The sequence below is a fragment of the Anolis sagrei genome, chromosome 6 (genome assembly GCF_037176765.1).
Source record: "Anolis sagrei isolate rAnoSag1 chromosome 6, rAnoSag1.mat, whole genome shotgun sequence".
NCBI classification, from domain to species: Eukaryota; Metazoa; Chordata; class Lepidosauria; order Squamata; family Dactyloidae; genus Anolis; species Anolis sagrei.
The window spans coordinates 95,121,024-95,142,475 of NC_090026.1; the positions used below are offsets into that span (position 1 = coordinate 95,121,024).

Sequence of the window (21,452 nt, forward strand, 5' to 3'; positions counted from 1 at the left end):
CCATGTGCATGCTAGAGATTGATTGATTGGCTTGCCCTTTTCCTGAGATGGAATATATGCAGTTCTCTATGCTGAAATGCATGCAATGTCTTGATACTAATTGCCCTCACCACACAATATCATTCAAAAGAACTGGTGTTTATCCTCATGTAATAATTTTTTCTGTTTCTTGTGTCTAGATTAATCACATAGAGCCATATACTGTACAACTGTCATGTCCAAGGTGTACCTCTTGTGTGAAAATAGATCCAACAGTGGCATTTGAATACTTTTGCTGGGGGATCCATTAATTTTTATTCTCATTGTTCCATAAGGATTGCTTATTGTTTTGACTGGAATGACACTATCTCCTGTTATCCTTGCATTCTTTACATGAAGTTGGCTGTTTCTTAAGCAAATAAGTAGTACTTTATATGATGTTGCCTTTGTAGTCACAGTGGGTTCAAACCCCTGCCAAAAATTATGGATTTATTTATCATTTGCGCTCATTGCTACTGTCCTGCCCCAAGGCCATAGTGTTCTGCCCTAAATGGATCCCTGAAATTTATTTGTGTTTACTTGGTTGTGAATTGTGGATTGATTCTGGACCTTTAAAATTAGAACAATGTCATATATTATTTCACTAGCACTATGTGTTGAAACAATGCTCTTTGTGTATGGCTAAGATGATAACATGGTTACAGCAAATAATAATAATAATAATAATAATAATAATAATAATAATAATAATAATAATCTTTAATTATATCCCACCCCTTTTCCAAAAGGACCCAGGGTGGCTTACAATACTCTGAGCAGCCTACCAATCTGCTGATGTTGCTGGAGGAGCTTTTGTTTCTGCTGCAAGAATTCAGTTGATGCTTCTGTTGTTATATATGCATGTGTATGTCTGTATTATGTACCATCAAATGTATATGGTAATGTATGAAAATTAAAACAGATAGCCTTGCCAAAGATGTAAAATCTAATGTTGGTTGAGCATATGGTAGCCAAACATGACATCACAATTAGCGCTGGTGACAAGGCTCCTATAATAACAGGACCTTAAGACCATACTGTCAGACTGCCCAAGTATTACAGAAAACAATGTGTATTACTATTTGGCTTAATTTTGTATAGCCACATCACAAGCTTAAACCTTGTGTGCCATGGAACAAAGTTTAAGATGCAGAATGCACCCACATAACTACATTGTTGTGTGTACAATTGTCAGGTACTTGCTATGCAAAGCATTTTATTCTTACAACTACAGACCCAATAAATGTATTGTCTTTTACCATTGATCCCTTTCATCCCAGCCATTTTAGGACACTCAAACAAAAATTATCACATGATATGTTTGTGAATCATAGACTAGTAATAACACACTGGTCTCTTTTGGGAGTGCATCACTGGAATTCTTATAAGATTCAGAAAACAAAAAGGGATGTTGTCTTTATGTGTCTTCAAATTGACTCATGTCAACCCTGCCATTGGATTTTCTCGGCAAAATTTATTTAGAAGTTTACCACTCACTCACTCACTGCCTTCCTCTTACGATGAAAAAATGTGATTTGCCCAAAGTCAGGTTTCTATGGTTGAGCAGGGATTCAAACCCTGCCATTCCAGGTTCCTACTGCAACATTTAAAGTACTACACCATGTTGCCTCTCTCTCTAAAAACAGTATAGTCAAAACATATTGCTTTTCCTCCTGCTATTTATTTCATACACTAAAATTCTCACTTGGGACAAAAATATACCATAGTGCTGTGTAGTTATTGTTTAAATTCTACTATATCATGGTGAGAGATATTTCTTTCAAAAGGTTTCTACAGGATAGCTCTAAGGAACAAACAATTAATTTCTTTCCTTGCATCATCTTCAATGACTGCGACACATGCTATACTTTGGAGAAAAAGTACTAAATGTTAAGGCAATGACTTCATAGTAAGATTTAATTATAAGTGCTGATATGAATAAGATTTAAACTATTTAGTCCATGGTTTAAAAATATTAAACATATTTTGTCTTTAAATCTTTTATCACCTGCAAAAATTAATTAAATGCAGATGTAACAGGCTAGGTTTGGATGCCAGGGTTCATTTCCTGTCTATGCTTTTTTTTCAGTCAGCTTATTACACCTCCTCCCAAATGTAGGCAAAACAAAAAATGGGGCTCATAAATCAACCTTTAGCTTTTCCTTAGGACTGTGCATGATGTTAATCCTGAAGCGGGGACTTAAGCTCAATTCATTATATTCACTAGGAAAATAGATAGACAACATGCCAAAGGACAACTGCATTTGAACCAACCATTTATCTGAAACTCATTTCCAATAAAAAGATAAATCTCCTCTGAACAGTTGTCTTTTTATTGTTACTGAATTAGCTTGCTTGTATGAAATGGGATACATTTTTAAAACCTGGAGGAAAAGGTTTTGTTGTTCTATGTTACACAACTAACCAAATTATTGTCAGTTTAAGGAGGAAAGCCAAACTGATTACTAAACCAAAGCCACATCATTTAACTATTTCAAAATTATATTCTGTAGGGAAAAGTAAACCTGGATACATGTTGGGTCATTTTAACAGTGGAAGTATCAATTCATTTAAGAACCATAAAATTCACCCTGATCTGCCCCTTCTTCTCATTAAAATCGCAGTTAACACCATTAAAGTGAAACATACATGTTTATAGTTTCAGTCCTGCCATCCTGGATTTAATGAGTTCCCAAATTCAGAGGAAAAACACACACCTTTATTACACTTAAGTATTAAAGGCAGGAAAGCCTAACATATAAAAAAAATGCAAACTTTATTTTTTCTTCCCTCTCTCCCTGTGCCCACCCCCACCTTTTATCTAGATGGACTAAAATGATGAGACTTGCCAAGGATATACATACCAGATCTACAATCAATATCTTGCCTATATTTAGCTTGTCTCTCAAGTATTTGGCAGTAATTGCAACCGAATTAAAATAGCAGAACCCCCTGTGGAACAGAGAAGAACAGAAAATTTTACAAAGCACGTTGGTCAGGAAAACAGTTATAAATAATGTTAGGGCATTTGTACATGAATATGTGACGTGTCTTTGCGCATGTGCATGTTTTTTAAAAAAATTACAAAAAGCTATATGATGTCTGAGACCATAAATCTACTTCTGGGAGTACCTCGAAAGCCTTTGCAGTCATCTGCTAACAATTAGAGCTCCTCAGAGACATGCACAATGCAGGTGATTGCCAGTAACCCTAGTGCTCCAAGATGGGCAATATTCCCTGGTACTTACATGGCTGTTGATTCTTCAGCATGATGGCCCGGGGGCCTTACAACAGCAAAACCGTTCTGTAAGAACAAGATAGGTTTTCAATTACTAGGTTTTAATAGAAGAAAGGGAGGGGATGGTGGAGAGAACTCTCTTTTATTTCTGTGGAGTAAAGAGCAGCACACAGATTTGGAATTTTTTAATCCTTACCAAGCAATTTTTAATGGCCTCGTTTGTATTGATACTAAGCACCAACACTTACTTACTTACTTACTTACTTACTTACTTAGGCGATCCCTCGTTGTCTGAGTAAGATTGTCCTCCAAGTTCGGTGTACTGGTGGTGGGTACGTAGGTGACTGTGGAGCCCTATTCCTGACCTGCATGTTCTCCCACAGTGAGGATATTGGTTTCCAGGTGGAATGTGGACCCAGTTGGGGTTGGCTTGACACACCTTTCTCTTGGCATGTTTCTCTCTTTCGCCCTCCATTCATGCCTTTTCAAATTCTGCAGCACTGCTGACCTCCAGCTAGAGTGCTCAAGGGCCAGGGCTTCCCAGTTCTTGGTGTCAATGCCAGAGTTTTTAAGGTTGGCTTTGAGCCCATAAGCACCAACAACACCTACATAAAAGCCCTAAGCAATTCACATTGTAGAAAAATGTGGAAAGAGACTGCAACAGAGGTGGAACCTAAGCTTTACAGAGATTGTGTAGTTTAGTTCCCATTCTCTCTGTCCAAACGCTATGTTAGGTACGGAAGGTGGGATTAGAAGTCCTGCAATATCTAAAGGGCCACAGGTCATCACAAAGGTGAGTAATGATGACAGCCAAATCCAACACCCAGAAATTCATCATATGTGGAATGGCACAACCACCTTGGTGGTTGTGTCTAAGGATTCTATCACATGAGGCAGGCAGTCAAATCAGTATTGAAGCTAGACCGTCCCCTTTAGTAATGGCCCCATCACATAATATCATCCAACCAGCAGCCAGTCTGCCTCCTCCTTATGATTAATCTGTCCCTCACTATTGACAGGCAAAACTCATCAATATCTTTCAATCCCACAGCATTCCCATCACATACCTTAGTACAATGGCTCCATCCCACTTCTATGCCACATCTCGCCCCTTCCGGCTATCTGTTTTCTAATTATTTTATATTTCACAGCTATGTTTGCCTATTTTCTTTTATTTTTCATGGCTAAAATTGTTCTATTTTTTTTAAAAAAATACTGATAAGTGGGGAAGTGTGGGTAGCCAGGGTTACAAGGGTACACAGAAGATTAATCGCAGGATGACAGATAGTTGAATTGATGCAATTCTGCAAATGAAGATATATGCAATATTGAAGATGTTTATCCCATTGTGTGTCTGCTATCTATAATAGCATGACTGTCATGAAATAGCAGCTTTGTGCAATGAAGTCCTTAGATTTAAGCTGCATTCTTTTACATTCATGGAGATGTAGATGTGAGTCAGCATGCATAAGTCTGCACAGTTGCATGGGGTTTCTCTCTGTACATATGCTGTTGTGTTTTAAAGATAATATATGGGTAAAAAAATTACAATTCAATATGTAAGCATAGAGACTGAGGGATTATACTGAATTTGAGTTACACCGACATTTAAACAGTTGATAAAAGAGCATACTAAATCAAGAGAAATTGTGCACAGCATGAAGGATGAATAAACAAACCAGAATGTGCACATAGAATCATAGAGTTGGGAGAGACCTCATGGGTCATCCAATCCAACCCCCTGCCAAGAAGCAAGACAATCACATTCAAAGCATCCCTTAACAGATGGCCATCCAGCCTCTGTTTAAAAGTCTCCAAAGAAGGAGCCTCCACCACAGTCCGGGGCAGAGTGTTCCACAGTTCTCACAGTTATGAAGTTCTTCCTGATGTTCAGGTAGTTTGAAGCCATTGTTCTACGTCCTAGTCTCCGGGGCAGCAGAAAACAAGCCTGCTCCCTCCTCCCTATGACTTCCCCTCACATATATGGAAAAAAGGGGAGGAAAGCACAGGACTACCTTAAATATAAAACTGAATGAAATAGAATTGCTCAAGAAATAAATAAGTTAAAATATTTTAAGGCCCTTTATTGACATTCAAATGCTTGGAAAACACTAGATTTTCCTTTTAGTGTGAAGATGGTAAACCTTCACATTGAAAAAGGTCATTGGGGAGATTAGAAAAAAGGATGATGGAAATTCCATTAGACTATAAATCTAGCTTAGAAGCCTGCCAAAGCTTGAAACTTTATTGGACTTCCTAAGTCAGTTTATAACACACATTCTGGATATTTTATAGAAGGTTTTCATACAGAGCAGCTGTCAAAAAAGTTGTGATTTTCTAGGAATACGTTAAGCTACTGATTCACTGCAATGCACTACTTACAACAGGACTTCATTCCCCCAAGCACACCATGAAGCAAAGGAAAGGCTTATAAATCCTTGCTAAATGATTGTCACCCAGAAAGGCAGGGCAAGTAGTAGCCATGAAAAACCGATTTACATATAACAAATATACTATTAACTATTAGCTCCAAACAAAATGAGAATTAATTATTTTTTGGTTACGTGAGACAGTGACTTACATTACAGCTAGTTTTCTGTGCATCTCTTGCACAGCTGTTGTTACGGGGATTCATTCATTATCACCAGGCCCATATTGGTATCATATATGTATGCATATGTGTGTGTGTGTATACACACACACATACATACATACATTAGAGAAACAGAGAGAACTGGCTTCATTTTCCAGTCACATTCACTCAAGGGCTGGTCATGTGTTATTGGTATTGAATTGACTTTTACTTATGGCGAACCCATGAATTGTGTCATCTGCAAATCTACAATTGTTGATGTTCCTTCTTTCAATTTATGTTTCCTTTCTCTGAGTCGAATCTTGTTCATTTATGTATGATTATGTTCAGCATACAAGTTAAACAGATAGGCTGATAAAAAGCAGCCTTGCCTGACCCACTTGCCAGTCGGAAATAATTCCATTTCTCTGCATTCTATCATGATGGTATCCTCATGTCCCAAGTATGGGTTATGCGTCAGGACAATCAAACATTGTGGCACACCCATTTAAAAAAAATGATCCATAGTTTGTCATGATCCACACAATCAAAGGGCCCTTCCACACAGCTGAGTGTGGATTCAGATAACCACACATCTAAGTGTGAATTCAGATAACACAGTTTAAAGCAGATATTGTGGGATTTTCTGTCTTGATATTCTGGGATATAGGGCTGTGTGGAAGGGCCAAAAGGCTCTGGTAGAACCTAGAAAGTGCAGGTTGAGTTTTATCCAAAAAATGTTGGTGTATTCAATTTCCTTCTACTGCAGTGCTGATATTGCGAAGTGAAGGTTGCACAGATCCACAAAAATATGGCTGGGAGCAAGGAGGAGAAAGAGAGAGAAAAGCACATGATATATGTACTAAGTAGGGCAAACATGGAAGTGAGGCTGTGGAGAAGACTGTGAAAATTTGTATCAACAAAGTGTCAGCATCACACAACTGCACTGAATTATGAAAAAAGATTGTTCCAATGACATAATGTTTTGTTTGCTTAAACAAAGTGATCATGACGTAATAAAATCTACAATGTATACTTTGTTTTAATTACTGTTTTACTTTTTCCTCTTTGCAATCTTGATCGTCATGAATATTTAGAGTGCCGTAAGATAAATGAGGCATTATCTCATTTTAGAATTCCACAATATTTTTGCACAGTCTTCTTCTCTGGCTACTTTTTTCTCAAGGTGATGATCAATGGAATTTGAGGCATGATCTCTAGAGTATGTCTTCATTCAAGGCTGAATTAAGGTAACTAAGACCCTGAAATAACACCATATTATGGTGCTGCAGATACGTGACTCGGTTTTCAAGTGTGTGTGTATGTGTAGGTGTGGGTGTGTATCTCCAAGACACCTGTCAACTTGTGATGACTCCAGGAATTTCATAGGGTTTTCTTAGTCAAGAAAAAGTCTTCATTGCTATTCTGCTCTATCCCTCCAAGGGGACTCAGGATGGATTACAACAAAAGATGGCAAACATTCAATGCCAGATCCAATACATAAATAGAAACATAAAGCAACCAGTTAATCTACATCTAACACAATAAACATTAAACATAAATTATATAACAACATTTATTGATTGGCATTCTCTTATCCAAGTAGTAACCAAAACCAACCTTGCTTAGGTTACAAGTTCATATGGTGGGATCGGGTATCTTTAGGGCATTTAGATAGACTAGCTTGGAGATAATATCACAGAAAGTAATTAAATTATTAATTTAAAAAATTCAGAATGTACACAGCAGTGTCAGAATCTCCATGTATAAGTCTACCTGCAGCCCTTCAACTTCAATGAGACTTTTCCTATGTAGTTTTACTCAGTTCCACAAGTTCCTTTGGGATTCAGGAAGTAAATTGAGAAGATGATGAAGAGGAAAACTACACCTTTTTTCTTCATGACTGGTCATTCTAGAATTTGAGGGACTTGAACCAACTGCAGTAATTGAGGCATTGATCCAGCTCTTTTCTCAGTGCAGATTTACTTTGGGGGTACCCACAGCCAATGACTAATCAGTTCTGAACTTTTTAAGGCTTGACTTTATAATATGGTACCCCTTCACTTCTCAGAGAAGTCTGACACTTTTTGTGGCTAGCAGCTCTGTACAAAATTGTCCCATATTAGCAGGAGAGAATGTGAATTCATTTATTTGGGCAATACCGAATACCAGACAGTGATCTCAGAACAGTGGATGAAGGTCAGACAGAAAAGCAAAAATATACTCTAGAGATAGACAGTCTAACACCAAGCAAAATGTTGAAAATGTAGCCAACACATATAAATTCAAAGCATTTTTACACAGACGCTTGTTTATACTAGGATACAGACACCATTATACGTAGACAGAAGGTTAAACTGACTGACAGAAATGCACATTAGAGGAAAGATTCATGTCTTTGTCATTACAAGCCTGATTTTTGTGTGTTTTAAACTTCAAGATATGATTGAGTAGGTGTGCACCCAGTATGGTCTTAAAGTCTTAAAATGCTTTAAAAAGAAATGACAAATCAGCAGTATATCAAAGTCTTCACCCAGGGAGGAGAGGGGAACCGTTATTTAATCTCACACCACTGGTCAATTGAAAAGAACAATGAGAGCTTAGTTTCCTCATTTGTAAAGGATCACTCAGTGATGTGTTAACTGTGAGACAAGTTGTTTATTTTCCAGAGGACAGACCCTCTATACTATTTTGTCTTGCCCCCCCCCCCCCCCACCCAAAATTTGGATAAAAAATGTTCAGATACTGAATGTAGGAAATGATAGTTCAGGAGACCTTTAATCACTTTGGCTAGCTAGTTGATACTTTATAATTCTTGCCCCTTGGAAATCAATTTGTATTTGTACGCCAGGGCTTTTATGGAAATGGAAAAGCACTGTTTTCAAGTCACAGAAAGTCATATTGAATAGGGTATCAGGCCATGACTAACATAGTTAAGCAGGGAACTGACCAGTGGTTAATTTCCTATCCACGGGGCTGGTCCTACTATTAGACAGAATGAGGACTTTTTCTCATGTACTTAGGTGATCCCTCGTTGGACGAGTAAGATTGTCCTCCTTGATGAGTATTTTTGTGGGTTTGTAGCAGATGTAGCAGTGTAGCAGATGTATTATCTCATGTAGCAAGTAATGGAAGTTGGCGGCCTAGGTCTATAGGAAAGGACTGTGTGCTAAGCCTTTGTATGAGATACTTTCCACAAATTAAAGGAGGTCTTGTGTTTGTAGGACACACTGTCTGGATCTAACCCATTTATAAGGCTAACATATGCATAGGTCTACAGTAGAACAAAATGGACTCTACCAATTCAGATTGTGGATTATACTGATATACAGATACAGAAGCAATGGTTTAAATATAATTTTAAAATGTGTTGCAACAGCAACAAAAAATAAGAAACACAGCAATTAACTGTATGTTATTGTTATCACTTACCACGCTATAATCAGTTAGAGTACAGCTCCAATATTGTCAAACATATCACAGATGTTGGAAAAATGCTGTCTATGACACAAGTTTTATGAACTTACAAGCAAGAGTGAATCACAAAAATGTTACCACCCCAATCCCCAAACTTATAGATAAAATTCAGGGATCTGGAAAATATGTGGTTTGCTGTCTCTTTATTTCATCAGAATGTCTATTGGAGTGGGGTAAATTGACTCAAATTAAAAATATGTTTTAATTTTAATTAAAGCATATTTTGCATCAAAATAGTTTGCGGATGCATCAAAACACAAAGCAGTAAGAACATACTAAAAGCAGTAAAAGTTCCCTTTTTTATTCCTATCTAATGCATTTTTAGAAAGTACTGTGGTTTGCCCCAGTCACTTGAATTCAGTGGAACCTAATTCTGAGAAGATATGTTCAGAATCGGAATTCCAAAGGAATTACCTACGTCATTAGGTAGAAGTAGGAAATAAATAAAGTTGTGGACCAGTACAGGTTGAACATCCATTACCTTAAATCTTTGGCAGCAGAAATGTTTTGGATTTCAGGTGTTTTCAGATTTTAGGATACTTGTAATTATTATTATTATTATTATTATTATTATTATTATTATTTATTATTATTATTATTATTATTATTCTGCTTTATCTCACCCACAGAAGACTCAAAGGGGCTTGACATAAAAAAATCAGCATCCAATTTGAAATATACATATTGTTGTTGTTCATTCGTTCAGTCGTCTCCGACTCTTCGTGACCTCATGGACCAGCCCACGCCAGAGCTCCCTGTCAGCCGTCACCACCCCCAGCTCCTTCAAGGTCATTCCAGTCACTTCAAGGATGCCATCCATCCATCTTGCCCTTGGTCGGCCCCTCTTCCTTTTGCCTTTCACTTTCCCCAGCATAATTGTCTTCTCTAGGCTTTGCTGTCTCCTCATGATGTGGCCAAAGTACTTCAACTTTGTCTCTAGTATCCTTCCCTCCAGTGAGCAGTCGGGCTTTATTTCTTGGAGGATGGACTGGTTGGATCTTCTCGCACTCCAAGGCACTCTCAGAACTTTCTTCCAGCACCACAGTTCAAAAGCATCTATCTTCCTTCACTCAGCCTTCCCTAAGGTCCAGCTCTCACATATAGCTATTGAGGTTCCGTGGGACTTTGTCCATAAGGCATCTCTCTGTCCTTGCATACCTAGGAATGGAGACATATTTGGGGGTGGGGGTGGGGGTTGGGGGGTCTTCCTCAAGCGGAAAATGTAATGGCTGCTTCTTCTCCACCCCAAGTATGAAAGAAACTTCTCAGGCACATGTACTTGGGCCAGTCAATGGCTGGAGAGGCAGGACTGTGCACAAGACTTATGCATCTGAAGGAGGTGAAGGACCACTTGTTTTGCTACACTGGGACAGATTTATATTGCATTGGAAGTTGTTGTGGATCCTGGTTGTAATACTGTAATACTAGGGCTCTCAGGTTTAGCACCAGCCCACTCCAATCGCCCTTTGGCCATGGGGACGTTCAGTCACCATCCAACTGTCCACACCCACCAAAGGTGAAGGGCCAGCTTTCACTCTTCCAGAGGATGAGTGACTGCTTCTTCCTCAAATGCTGAAGAATAACCAAATGTTGCCTAGGGACAACTCATGGCTGATCAGTAGTCATGTATAGAACTGGACCTGGAAGGTATTTAGCTATTCTTGTACATCCAGAGACATAAAAGTTACCTTAAAAGAAGCAGCAAAAGACGGAAGGAAAAACAGCAGTATAAATATGCCAGTGGAGATTTATGTTTTGCCAGCAATCCTACTGAACCCTGGCCAAAGTGTGCATTAAAAAGAACACTAAAATCAGCCAGATGATGAGATGTGGACATCTCCTTTAGGTTCCTCTTTTACAGGAAAAACTGTCAAGGAAAATGAATAGATGCCATATCATTTTCAATCAGGTGAAAACAGTATGGAAAGTAAGCAGTGGCAATTACACCTCTTATCCCTCATCATGTGCTAAACTTGCATCATGTGCGTAACTTGTTTAAAACCAAAAGTTTTGTGCCAAGGATCTGCTCATTCCACCTACCTAATAATAGTAAGGGGAAATCAGTCTTCAAGGATAATTTCTCATTCTTTCATATTTAGTGATAATATATTTAGGTTTCACAGATAGGAGTGACTTTTTTAACCAAAAAAAGTATAATTTAGTATCTGTTTTTAAAAATGAGATTCAAGTAGGCTGTATTGTTTTACAGTTTCGCAGCTGGTACTTTGTCTCAGGGCCAGGAACAATAAAAGGAGCAAATGGTTCATGAGGGATTCCAAATGGAATGAAGAGATGTTTATTATAGCTACAGGTTCAGTGTTTCAATCCATTTTGTCTGCTTTTGGGGTAGTTATTTTAGGTCAGTTCTGTTCAGAGTTTCAGTCTTCTGAGATTTACATAAGATAGGAGGAATAGACTCATGAGACACACTGTGTGTGTTTGAATTCAGTACAGTTCTAAGTTGTTAAGTTGAATCTGGCATATTAAGATTTTGGAGTACAATGGTAGAAATAGCCCAGAATAGCCTCTATTTTTCCCCAAAATACAAAATTTGTGTACTCCTTTCCCAGTGAGTAAAGGATATTGCATGTATTTGTCATCTATGCACATTGTAATCTTTTGCAATTAATGCATACTGGTATAGTTGTATATGGATTACATTTCTCGGAAATATACCACACGTATTGTAAAAATGCATATTTCTCATGCAAGCTGTGCTTTGCCTAGCAGTGAATCCTGGATTGTGCAAAATGGATAGCTTAGTCAAATCCAGCAAAATTATTTTCAATTCCTACTAGATGCTAATTTCGACCACAGCCCTCCAAACAGACGGCCTATGCAGGAAACATCCACAGTCATAAGGAAATGTTCACTTCCTTTCATAAAAGGCCTGTGCCACTCATTGACTGACACTGAACTGGCCGAAGTTGCAACAGAATGGAAAGAAATTCCTAAAAAGTTATGAAATGAAATGCTGAAATGCTGGTTTGGAGACTTTTAGTAATTCACACTCTGTAGTTTGCCAACATAAAAGATCACGGAAACTTCATCTTTGGGCATTTGGAGGCTGAAATGGAAGTATTTCTCCATCATTAACAATAGATAATATTGAATTCTTTATTCAGGGAGTTCAGGGATGACAAGTCTATTTATGATGTTGTGATTCAACAATGCATATTTACTCAGATGTAGGATCATGCAAAATTTTCATTTTGGTTATCTTTTTTTAAGACTTTGCCAAATTCACAAGTTTCTTCTTTTTTGGGTTGCAAAACTTAACATTTTGACATGCCAAAAGTAGACATTAATGTAGGATAAAAATGTGTCATTCTGTGGATACCATTTGTCAACCATATTTTCTTGCTCTGAAGAGAAATAGTGATTGATAGTTTTGAAATCTCATATGTTAACTTCACTGTGTGCTCAAACTATCCCATATTTCAATTTGCATTGTAAACTTGTGGGTTTGACCTAGAGTCGTTCCCTTTACAAGCTTCTATATCAGTGCTTCTCAGATTGCTATTGTGGGCTTGGAATTTATCAGGAAGTCAATTGCTTGCCTTTCTTTCTTTCTTTCTTTCTTTCTTTCTTTCTTTCTTTCTTTCTTTCTTTCTTTCTTTCCTGGAATTGCAGTATGGTCCAGAGGCCTACGGCTCAGGGACCAGCATCAGTCCAAAGATCATCCCTTTGAATAGCACTGTTCTGTATCATCTTTTAAAAATAAATTGTAAATAAAAATGTATCATCAGGGGTTCTATTCATGTTGCATTTGTTTCTTTATTCCAGCTACTTCAGTGGCTCTTGGAAAAACAGACTGATTGACAACTTTGTTGTTAAAGTATTTCATTACACAGAGATAAACAGTAGAGAGTAAAGCCACAATCCAAAAGATGCCATAAATCCAGAGAGATAAGCAATACGGGTCTTTCAGCAAATCCTGGTTGTGTCAACTGCACATAAAGCATGTACGATTATTCTTATCTAGTCTGGCTTTTAAATTTTGTTTTATCAGGAAAGTATATACTGATTAAAGATAAGAACATGTAATAAGTTCAGCTTCCTAATTCCAGTATTTTTTAAAACAGAAAACGCTGAAAATGCCAAAAATTACAATTCCTTCATTATGAGTGTGCTCATTGATTCATATAGAAGGGTTTCCTAAGAATTAGTACAAAAATCAGCAGTCATATTATTTATCGAAACTGGCCATTTTGAGTACATCTTAACTAATTTAAAACAGAGTATGCTGTCAAGCAAAAATTAAAGTGACTATTTGACTGTTACCTTTTCATATGGTATGCGATATAAATATCAAGAATATGCAATGCTGCAATGCTGTGAACCCACATATTATTATTATCGCTATTTTATCTAGAATATTTATGTCTTGACTTTTATAACAACATCTGATTTTCAGATAACATGCTTAAAATGATACAGCGAGACCCCCCCCCCCCCCAAATCTGGACTGCAATTTCCTTAAACCACAAATACAATATAATGGCATTAAATTAGTTTAGTTCCAGTTTGAGTATAAAATAGAGTTGAGTTGGAGGATGTAGAGATTCCTGGAGATATATCCTCTCTAGGAATTTCTAGATCCTCCAACAGATCTCTTTGGTAACTTCTAAAGTAAGCATATCATAGAATCACCCAGAGAACATAGAGAGAGCATTTTTTCCCTGGCATGGGTACAGTGTGTGTGAATTCCACAGTTAAAACAGGTTAAAAGAACTCAAACACATCTACTTTGGAGAGGGGAAAATGGACTGGGCCCCAAATGCTTTATTGAAAAGGAAGATGGTGGGTCACGAAGGTGCAGTTGAGTCTTCACATCCAGGTTCTACATCCATGGATTCAACCATCTACAGTTTGAAAATATTCCCCACAAAATTCTGGAAAGTAAACCTTGATTTTGACATTTTATATAAGGGACACCGTTTTACTACATCATTGTACATTATGGGACTTGAGCATCCACAGATTTTGGTATCCGTGGAGGTTCATGAAATCAAACCTCATTAAAGGCCGACTGTATTTTAGCTTGCTGGTGGAACGTCTTCGCTAACTTGGCCTCCAAGGAAGGATATTCCACAAACACGGAGCCCTGTAAGAGAATGCTCTCTCCCATAATCCCCAACTCTGGAACTCATTACCTGGAGAGATCAGGAAAGCCCCTACACTAGAAACGTTTAAAAAGAACCTTAAAACCTGGCTCTTCTGTTGCGCCTTTGGCGAGTAGGTGTACAATATGACACTATTGTTCCTCTCAACGCTTCTGTCACTGGAGTACATGCCCCCAAATGGGAAGTTTAGTTTTACAACCCTGTGTGTTTTTATGAGCTCCCGGCAAATAACTTGCTCCTATTTTTATCTCATTAGAGTTTTTTAACATTTTATCCTGTACATGTGGCCCGCCCACTGTTACTGTAATTGTGTTTATTGTAATGTTATTTTGTTACTGTATTCATGTGCTTTTTAATGTAATTTTGATGATGTTGCTTGTTGTTTATGTTTTGGTCTTATTTTGCTGTAATATGTTGTCCGGGCTTGGTCCCATGTAAGCTGCTCGGAGTCCCCATTGGGGAGATGGTGGTGGGGTATAAATAAAGATGATTATTATTATTATTATATTCTATGATAGTGCATTGCTATCACAGATGACAGACCGAGGAAAACCTACATCCGTAGACCTCAGTTCTCAGAAAAGCATATATAGGGAGAACTTTCCAGCATTGAGTTTCTGATGCTATCTCATCACTATCAATTTGACTTCTAATTAGATCTTTTTCCTTCAAAGGTTAAATGGTTGACTACAAGCCATTATGCAATAGCATTGTAATTAAGGAAATATCTAGGGATTTTCTCTTTGTAAATTATCCTTGGTGAGTTTGGGATACCAGGTAAACATGATTGATTTACCCATAAATGTATGTGATTGATAAAAATCATAATTAAAAAATGAATGGTAAAGATGGGACTTTGTTCCAGTTTGGATTACGACAGTATAACATATATCAAATCCAGACTGTGTACTCAGCTGTGGATCACTATATACAAGCTATCACTTATTTGACCAAAATGTTTACAAACACTTTTACTAATGATGGGTTTGTATTGTCGAAGGCTTCCATGGCCAGAATCACTGGGTTGTTGTAAGTATTTCGGTCTGTATGGCCATGTTCTAGAATGATGGGTTCTTTTTAAGGATGATAATTAGAGCATCAGAGCATTCGAGCAGAGTACATGGTGCACGTTTAAAATAAGCTTGTCAAAGTATCAAGTAAAACGTCAACACATTGTTTAAAAATTGTTTGGGTTGGGGATGATTTGGATTTTGTACTTTTTTGGATTGTATAGAGAGAAAGCTCAAAACTGGAGCAGGGGAGGAATTGCTTAAAGTTTGAGGCTGTTTGATGGAAAGGCATACTCTGCACCGTTACCCTTCAAATCAACACGGTTATTATTTTTCTTCAAAGCCCACAAGTCTGTTATTTACTTTTCTTCACTTTGGGTGGTATTTTTGACCCTTTGCTCACAACTCAATAAGACACACACTTGTTCCAATATGGAATTTTAGAGTTGCATTTCTATACATCTTCTGAGTCATTTCAGCTTGGACAATGGATGTGCAATCCATTCTTGTGGTACAATTGTAATAATACTGTAGGATCCTGGCAGCCAAACTGTCTCTGGTGAATTGGAAGGCTCCGGAGTAATAAAACAATCTCCTGACTGACCAAGCAAAGCTATTTAGACTACCACACCTTCGTGACCTACCATCTTCCTTGTTCCCTTTCCTCCGCTCCCCTCTTTCTTCAGCTTCAGAACGACAACATTACTTTCGGCCTTTCCCCTGGTTTTCCCACACACAATGCAACCCAGACCTCACCTTCAGCTCTCCTGAGGCCACTTTGGAAGCCAGTTCGATGACACAGCCAACAGCCATGCGTGCAGCACCGGACGAATGCAGCTCATTCCAAATGGTGTCACTGTCCACCTGAGAAAACAGTTAGCAGAGGGGCAGGGGGGTGGGGGAGCAGAGAAAGAAAGAATGAAAGAGAAAAAGAAAGAGAGAGAGAGAGCATATAAGAGAAAACAAATCAGTGAGGGAGGGCTGGCACGGTGACAGGTAATGTACAATAACATTAGTCTTCCGTCTTGGCCAGCTGAACAGGCCTTCTGGACATGGCTTTGCTTATACTTTTTTCTTTGCACCGACTTCTCCAATGGAAACACATTCCTGTCATGCCTCACTGCCATTCCCTGTTTAGATTTCCCATTACAAACAGTATTACATAGGCCAGAGCTGGCCTAGTTACATGCCCCTTAGACGCCCGGCTATAGTAAGAGGTGCTGCGCTCGCTTTGTGTGTGTATGTGTGTATTTCATTCACCATAGTCTTGCTTCTTGGTTTTGCAAAGGCCAGAACAAAAACCTCTGTAAAATTTGTAAGCTTACACAAATGCTATACTAAAAGGAACTCAGCTGTGGGAAACGTTTTATTTGTTTATTTTTTAAAATATGTAATTGGTGGAAAATATTTTTATACCTTTCAGATATTGTAAAATAAAAACTCTGGGTCTCAGTCCTAAGATGTGAAGTATCCCTTTATAGCCATGTGCAGTACAGATCAGAAAACGTCTAAGTACTTAGCACTTGAGTGCAGGCACAGAAAGCAAAGTATGGGGCATCTGAGAGACTTAATCGCCTGAGAAGCCCTCCTCGGGGGCTACCACTTTGAACAACACTAGAACAGTGCTGTTCAAAGTGGTAGCCTCTGCTTGGATCAGTGCTGGTCCAAAGCTCAGATAGTAAATTATTGCAGTTTCATTCTTACTTACATCCAATTGGTTAGTGCCAACTAAAGTAGGCTGATTGACTCAACTGATGAATAGAGAATAAACACATATGTAAATCCCACAGATGCAATGGATCTATTCTAGTTCAAACTAATAACAGGACTTAGGATGGTGTGTTACAAGTAATGTCATTGGCTGGCCTTCTGTGTTGCAGTTAGGGATTCATAACCTAGTGTTACACATATATAACTGCTCCTTATTCAACATTAAATAGTTGTCCTGCTAAACTGCTGTACCCAAGAGAAGCCTAAGATCCTCTGGGGAGGTCCCCTCTTGATCCCACCACCGTCACAAGCACAGTTGGTGGGGACAAGAGAGAGGGCCTTCTTGGTGGTGGCCTCCCACTTCTAGAATGCCCTTCCAAGGGAAATAAGACAGGGCTCATCCCTCCCCTTTCTACGTAAGAGTTTGAAGACGTGGTGGTTTCAATAAATCTTTGAGAGCGACCAGTGCTAGCTCAGCCCAGGCACTGTCTAGATACGACCTCACACCCCCTATATATTACCCTGGGCATTCTCATAATAGGCACCTGGAAATGAGCAGCCACAGGCCCGTGCCTGTTACTGTTGCTAACCTATTCCAGTACTGTACCCAAATGCTGGATCCATCTTAAATTTGTACCAGTCTTTGCCCAGCCTTTTCAATTGTCCTGACCCATTCCTTCCCATGCCCTAACAAATGAACATGAAGAACAGGCAGGATTTCTTTTAATATATATGTGTTATTGGGTAATTCTATGCTTATGTTGTTCTTATTGTTATTATTGTTTTTGTTGCGACTCTGTATGTTCTGATGTTATGACTTGGAAACCGCCATGAGTTCCCCCCGGGGAGATAGAGTGGTATATAAATAAAGTTTATTATTATTATTATTATTATTTGAAACACAAGATGAGTTCACACCAGACACTCTGCTGGCTGTTGTATTAGATCACACATCGGACACAATATAAACATATAGCCAAAGATCCATGGGGCTTTGATATACCTGCTGAAGCAAGACCTCCCCATTAGACAGCAAGTGTCCATTTTTAATTTTTTAAAGGCTAGGATTGATTTGATGAAGCTTTTAATTGTGTGTGATTGTGGTTAGATGCATGTATTGTGATGTATTGTGTGATGTATTGGTGAATAATGTATGCAGATCCCAGTAAGGTGGCCTTTTGTAGTTGGGAGATGGTAATTTTGTCAGCGCCGATTGTGTTTAAGTGCATGTCAAGGTCTTCATGCACTGCACCCAGTGTGCCGATTACCACTGGGACCACCTTGACTGGCTTGTGTTAGAGTCTTTGTAGTTCGATCTTTAAATCCTCTTATTGTGTCAGCTTTTCCAGTTGTTTTTCTTCAATACTGCTGTCACCTGGGATTACAACATCGAAAATCCATACCTTGTTATTTAACACAATCGTGAGGTCAGGAGTATTGTGCTCCAAAACTATTATTATTATATTTATTATAAGCCACATTAGATCTCTGTTGCAGTTGATTGGAACACAAGGAGGAGGATGTTTCCAATCCTTTCCCACCAGTGAGTAAGGCACTGACAATCAGAAGGAATCAGAATTACTTGTCTTAGCATCATTTGTTGATGGAAAGGGAAGGAGGCAAACTCTTTCTTGTGCCACAGTCAATAGTTGAATGGACCTACTTCACCGCAAGGGGTTGCGGCCTGGTAAAGTAAGTTTGAGGTCCAGCCCAGAAGATGTTACCTAATTATGCATAGCCAACTAATGTAGATTGTAATATTCCATCTAAGATCTGATGATGTAGAACATTACAAATGTATCCGTCTTGTACATCAATACCTCAATTCCCTCTTCTCTTGTTCCTCTTCAAGATGTTCTTCAGCCATTCAGAAATTATAACAAACCCAATTCAGTGATATTTGGAGCATGAGAAAAGTGAGGAAGAGATTTCCAAAGCAGCATTTTCAGCAATGGTGGACCCTTGAAAGTAGCAAGCACTGGCAGACTATGTTTGTTGGGCTCTCTTAGAAATCTTTTGAAGTTTGATGAATATTGCATGTGTTACGTCATTCTTTTCAGTTCACAGACACACATACAATATACAACATCTGAAAACATGAACACCAGCAAGCTCCTTTAAACTAGGAATTTTGAAATACAACAACAATAAAAGTTGAAGCATCGACCTTGTTCTTATTTCAGCAACACTTCAAACAGGCAGAATCGTTCCTGACAATGTTACAAGCCAGAATATACAGCCCCACTCTGAAGTATAAGGATTTTTAAGGCACATATGGATTTACTTCATTTCGGGTTTCCTGAATGAATATAGAAGCTGCAAGCATTTCCAAATAAGTCCAGCACTGCTTAGTCACTGCCATGGATAGCACAGCTCAATGTTAGTAAAGCCACAGATGATAGAAATTAAACTACCTGTCCCTGAAGTATATGCAGGATTACTTCAAAAGATTGGATGGATTAAATAAAAATTAATTTGCATTGATCCCATATGAAAGCTACTGGATTTTTTACCTACAGCATAGAAACATTACACACAGTGAAGTAATAGAACAATATTGTGCATGTCCTGCACCATTTCTCTGCTATGTTCCTGTATTTTGGAAACATTAAGAAATGCCGTGCAGCGAGGCTGGCCAGCCAATCACTGCTGAATCCTGCCACGCCCTGCCCCCTGATAGGCTGGGGCCAGCTATCGCGGTGAACTGCTGACAGCCTATTTAAAGCTGCGCCAGGCCTCTCCCAAGCCAAGGCACCTTTTGCTTGTTTGGACTGTTGGGCTGCGCACTTTGGGGACTCTTTGGACTGTACAATTTGGGGACTCTTCGGGCTATTGGGGTTTGTTGGTTGCATTGGAGTCAGGGTTGGCAGCAGGGGGAGTGGGAGCCCCACTCACCCCTTTTTGTGGCATTTGGCTAGCTAAATTTTATTTTTTTATTTATTTACAGTATTTATATACCACTTTTCTCACCCCTAGAGGGACTCAGACCTATTGGAGGGGGAGAGTGTCCTTCATTGATGGTCCTTCATTGGCTGGTCCATCATGTAAATAGGCCTGTTGCTTATTGTCACCCTGTGCAATTACTTAACAAAATAGTAACAATTCATTACTCTCATTATAGTAATCAAACAGAAACTTACAATATTTTAGAAACACTAGAAATGACTCGCCAGCGCCCCTCATTTTGTAATGAGTATTGGAACATTTTTTTTCATTTATCGCACCGTCCTAATGGGTACATATGCACACTTGCACATATAATGAGATGGACGGGTGCAGCTAAAAAATTGTCAATTTTATAGTATGATTCTAACCTATCATTTAAAAATTAGCAGGAAACCAGAGATTTGTCATGTTGCACATGGATTTATGCTCTCTTTCCTGAATCCATGTATCTTGGTGGGTAGAAAAGCTTTTAGAAGCTTACATTCTGACATTAGCTTCCAGAATAAATATATTTGCTTTCATCCTTTCCCTCTCCAGCCCTGTTCCCAACTCTCCATCTTTTACTGGCAAACTCGTAGAAATTGAATCCAATTCAGTCCCTTCACAAAGTGTACCTCCTATTAAGAATTGTGTGTGGCATTTGAATATGACAGCCAGAAAAAGACTCATTCAGAGAAGACAGTACTGCCAGAGTGTGTTGGTGCAAGTCTGTGAGCCTAGAAGAACTGGTGCCCTGCTATTCTAGGTTATGGTAAAATATTACTGCTCCCATGTGAATGCTGCTGAAACGTTTTCCTTTAACCGTGGTTCCTATTTGAATGAAAGAATCTAAATACTTCTAATTGTGAAATACTGTCTGAAATGCCCTTCTGAACCTCTTTCACTTTGAAGTAAATCCCACTGATTTTGATTGATTATAGTAAAAATATCATTTTCTTGGACATACTGGTTACATCTGTAAAAGTATAATTTTGCTATTGTTGGGTTTCATCCCTGGACTGTGCAAGTTTTGTGTGTCATCAAGTTTCTAGTAATCAGTGAGTAACTAGACTAGAGACTGGGCTAAGCTGAGGGATGTCTTCCCCCACATTCCTATGTATGTTTCCCAAAAGGGCTTTGGAAAAACCAACTGGAATTAATCCTGAATGTCAGACAGACTGAAATCTGTAGCCAAGATTTGCCAGAAGATGAAGATGAGGAATACGCTGAGTGGCTCCAGTTCAAGAAATCAGTGAGGGCAACCATTTCCATCTCTCTATCAGAAAGAACCTTTGAGTTTGTACAAAATACTAAGAGAGCAAAAGAAATGCTATCATTTCTTTGCTGAGACAGAAAAAGTTCCTTTGATGAGACCA

At 38.6% G+C, this 21,452-nt stretch overlaps 1 protein-coding gene across 10 annotated transcripts in view; it reads right to left on the reverse strand.

Annotated features, from left to right (window-relative positions):
- HDAC9 (histone deacetylase 9) overlaps nt 1–21,452 on the reverse strand; it is a 491,112-nt gene that overhangs the window by 111,475 nt on the left and 358,185 nt on the right. For all 10 annotated transcript variants that reach the window (XR_009631775.2, XM_060782133.2, XM_060782132.2 and 7 more), the window contains 3 exons: nt 16,198–16,305; nt 3,267–3,322; nt 2,883–2,970 (listed from right to left, as the gene is read on the reverse strand). Coding sequence is in view for 9 of the 10 variants with exons in the window: in XM_060782133.2 (XP_060638116.2) it covers nt 2,883–2,970; nt 3,267–3,322; nt 16,198–16,305 (252 nt within the window). In the remaining variant the exon portion in view is untranslated. The remainder of the gene's footprint in view (nt 1–2,882; nt 2,971–3,266; nt 3,323–16,197; nt 16,306–21,452) is intronic.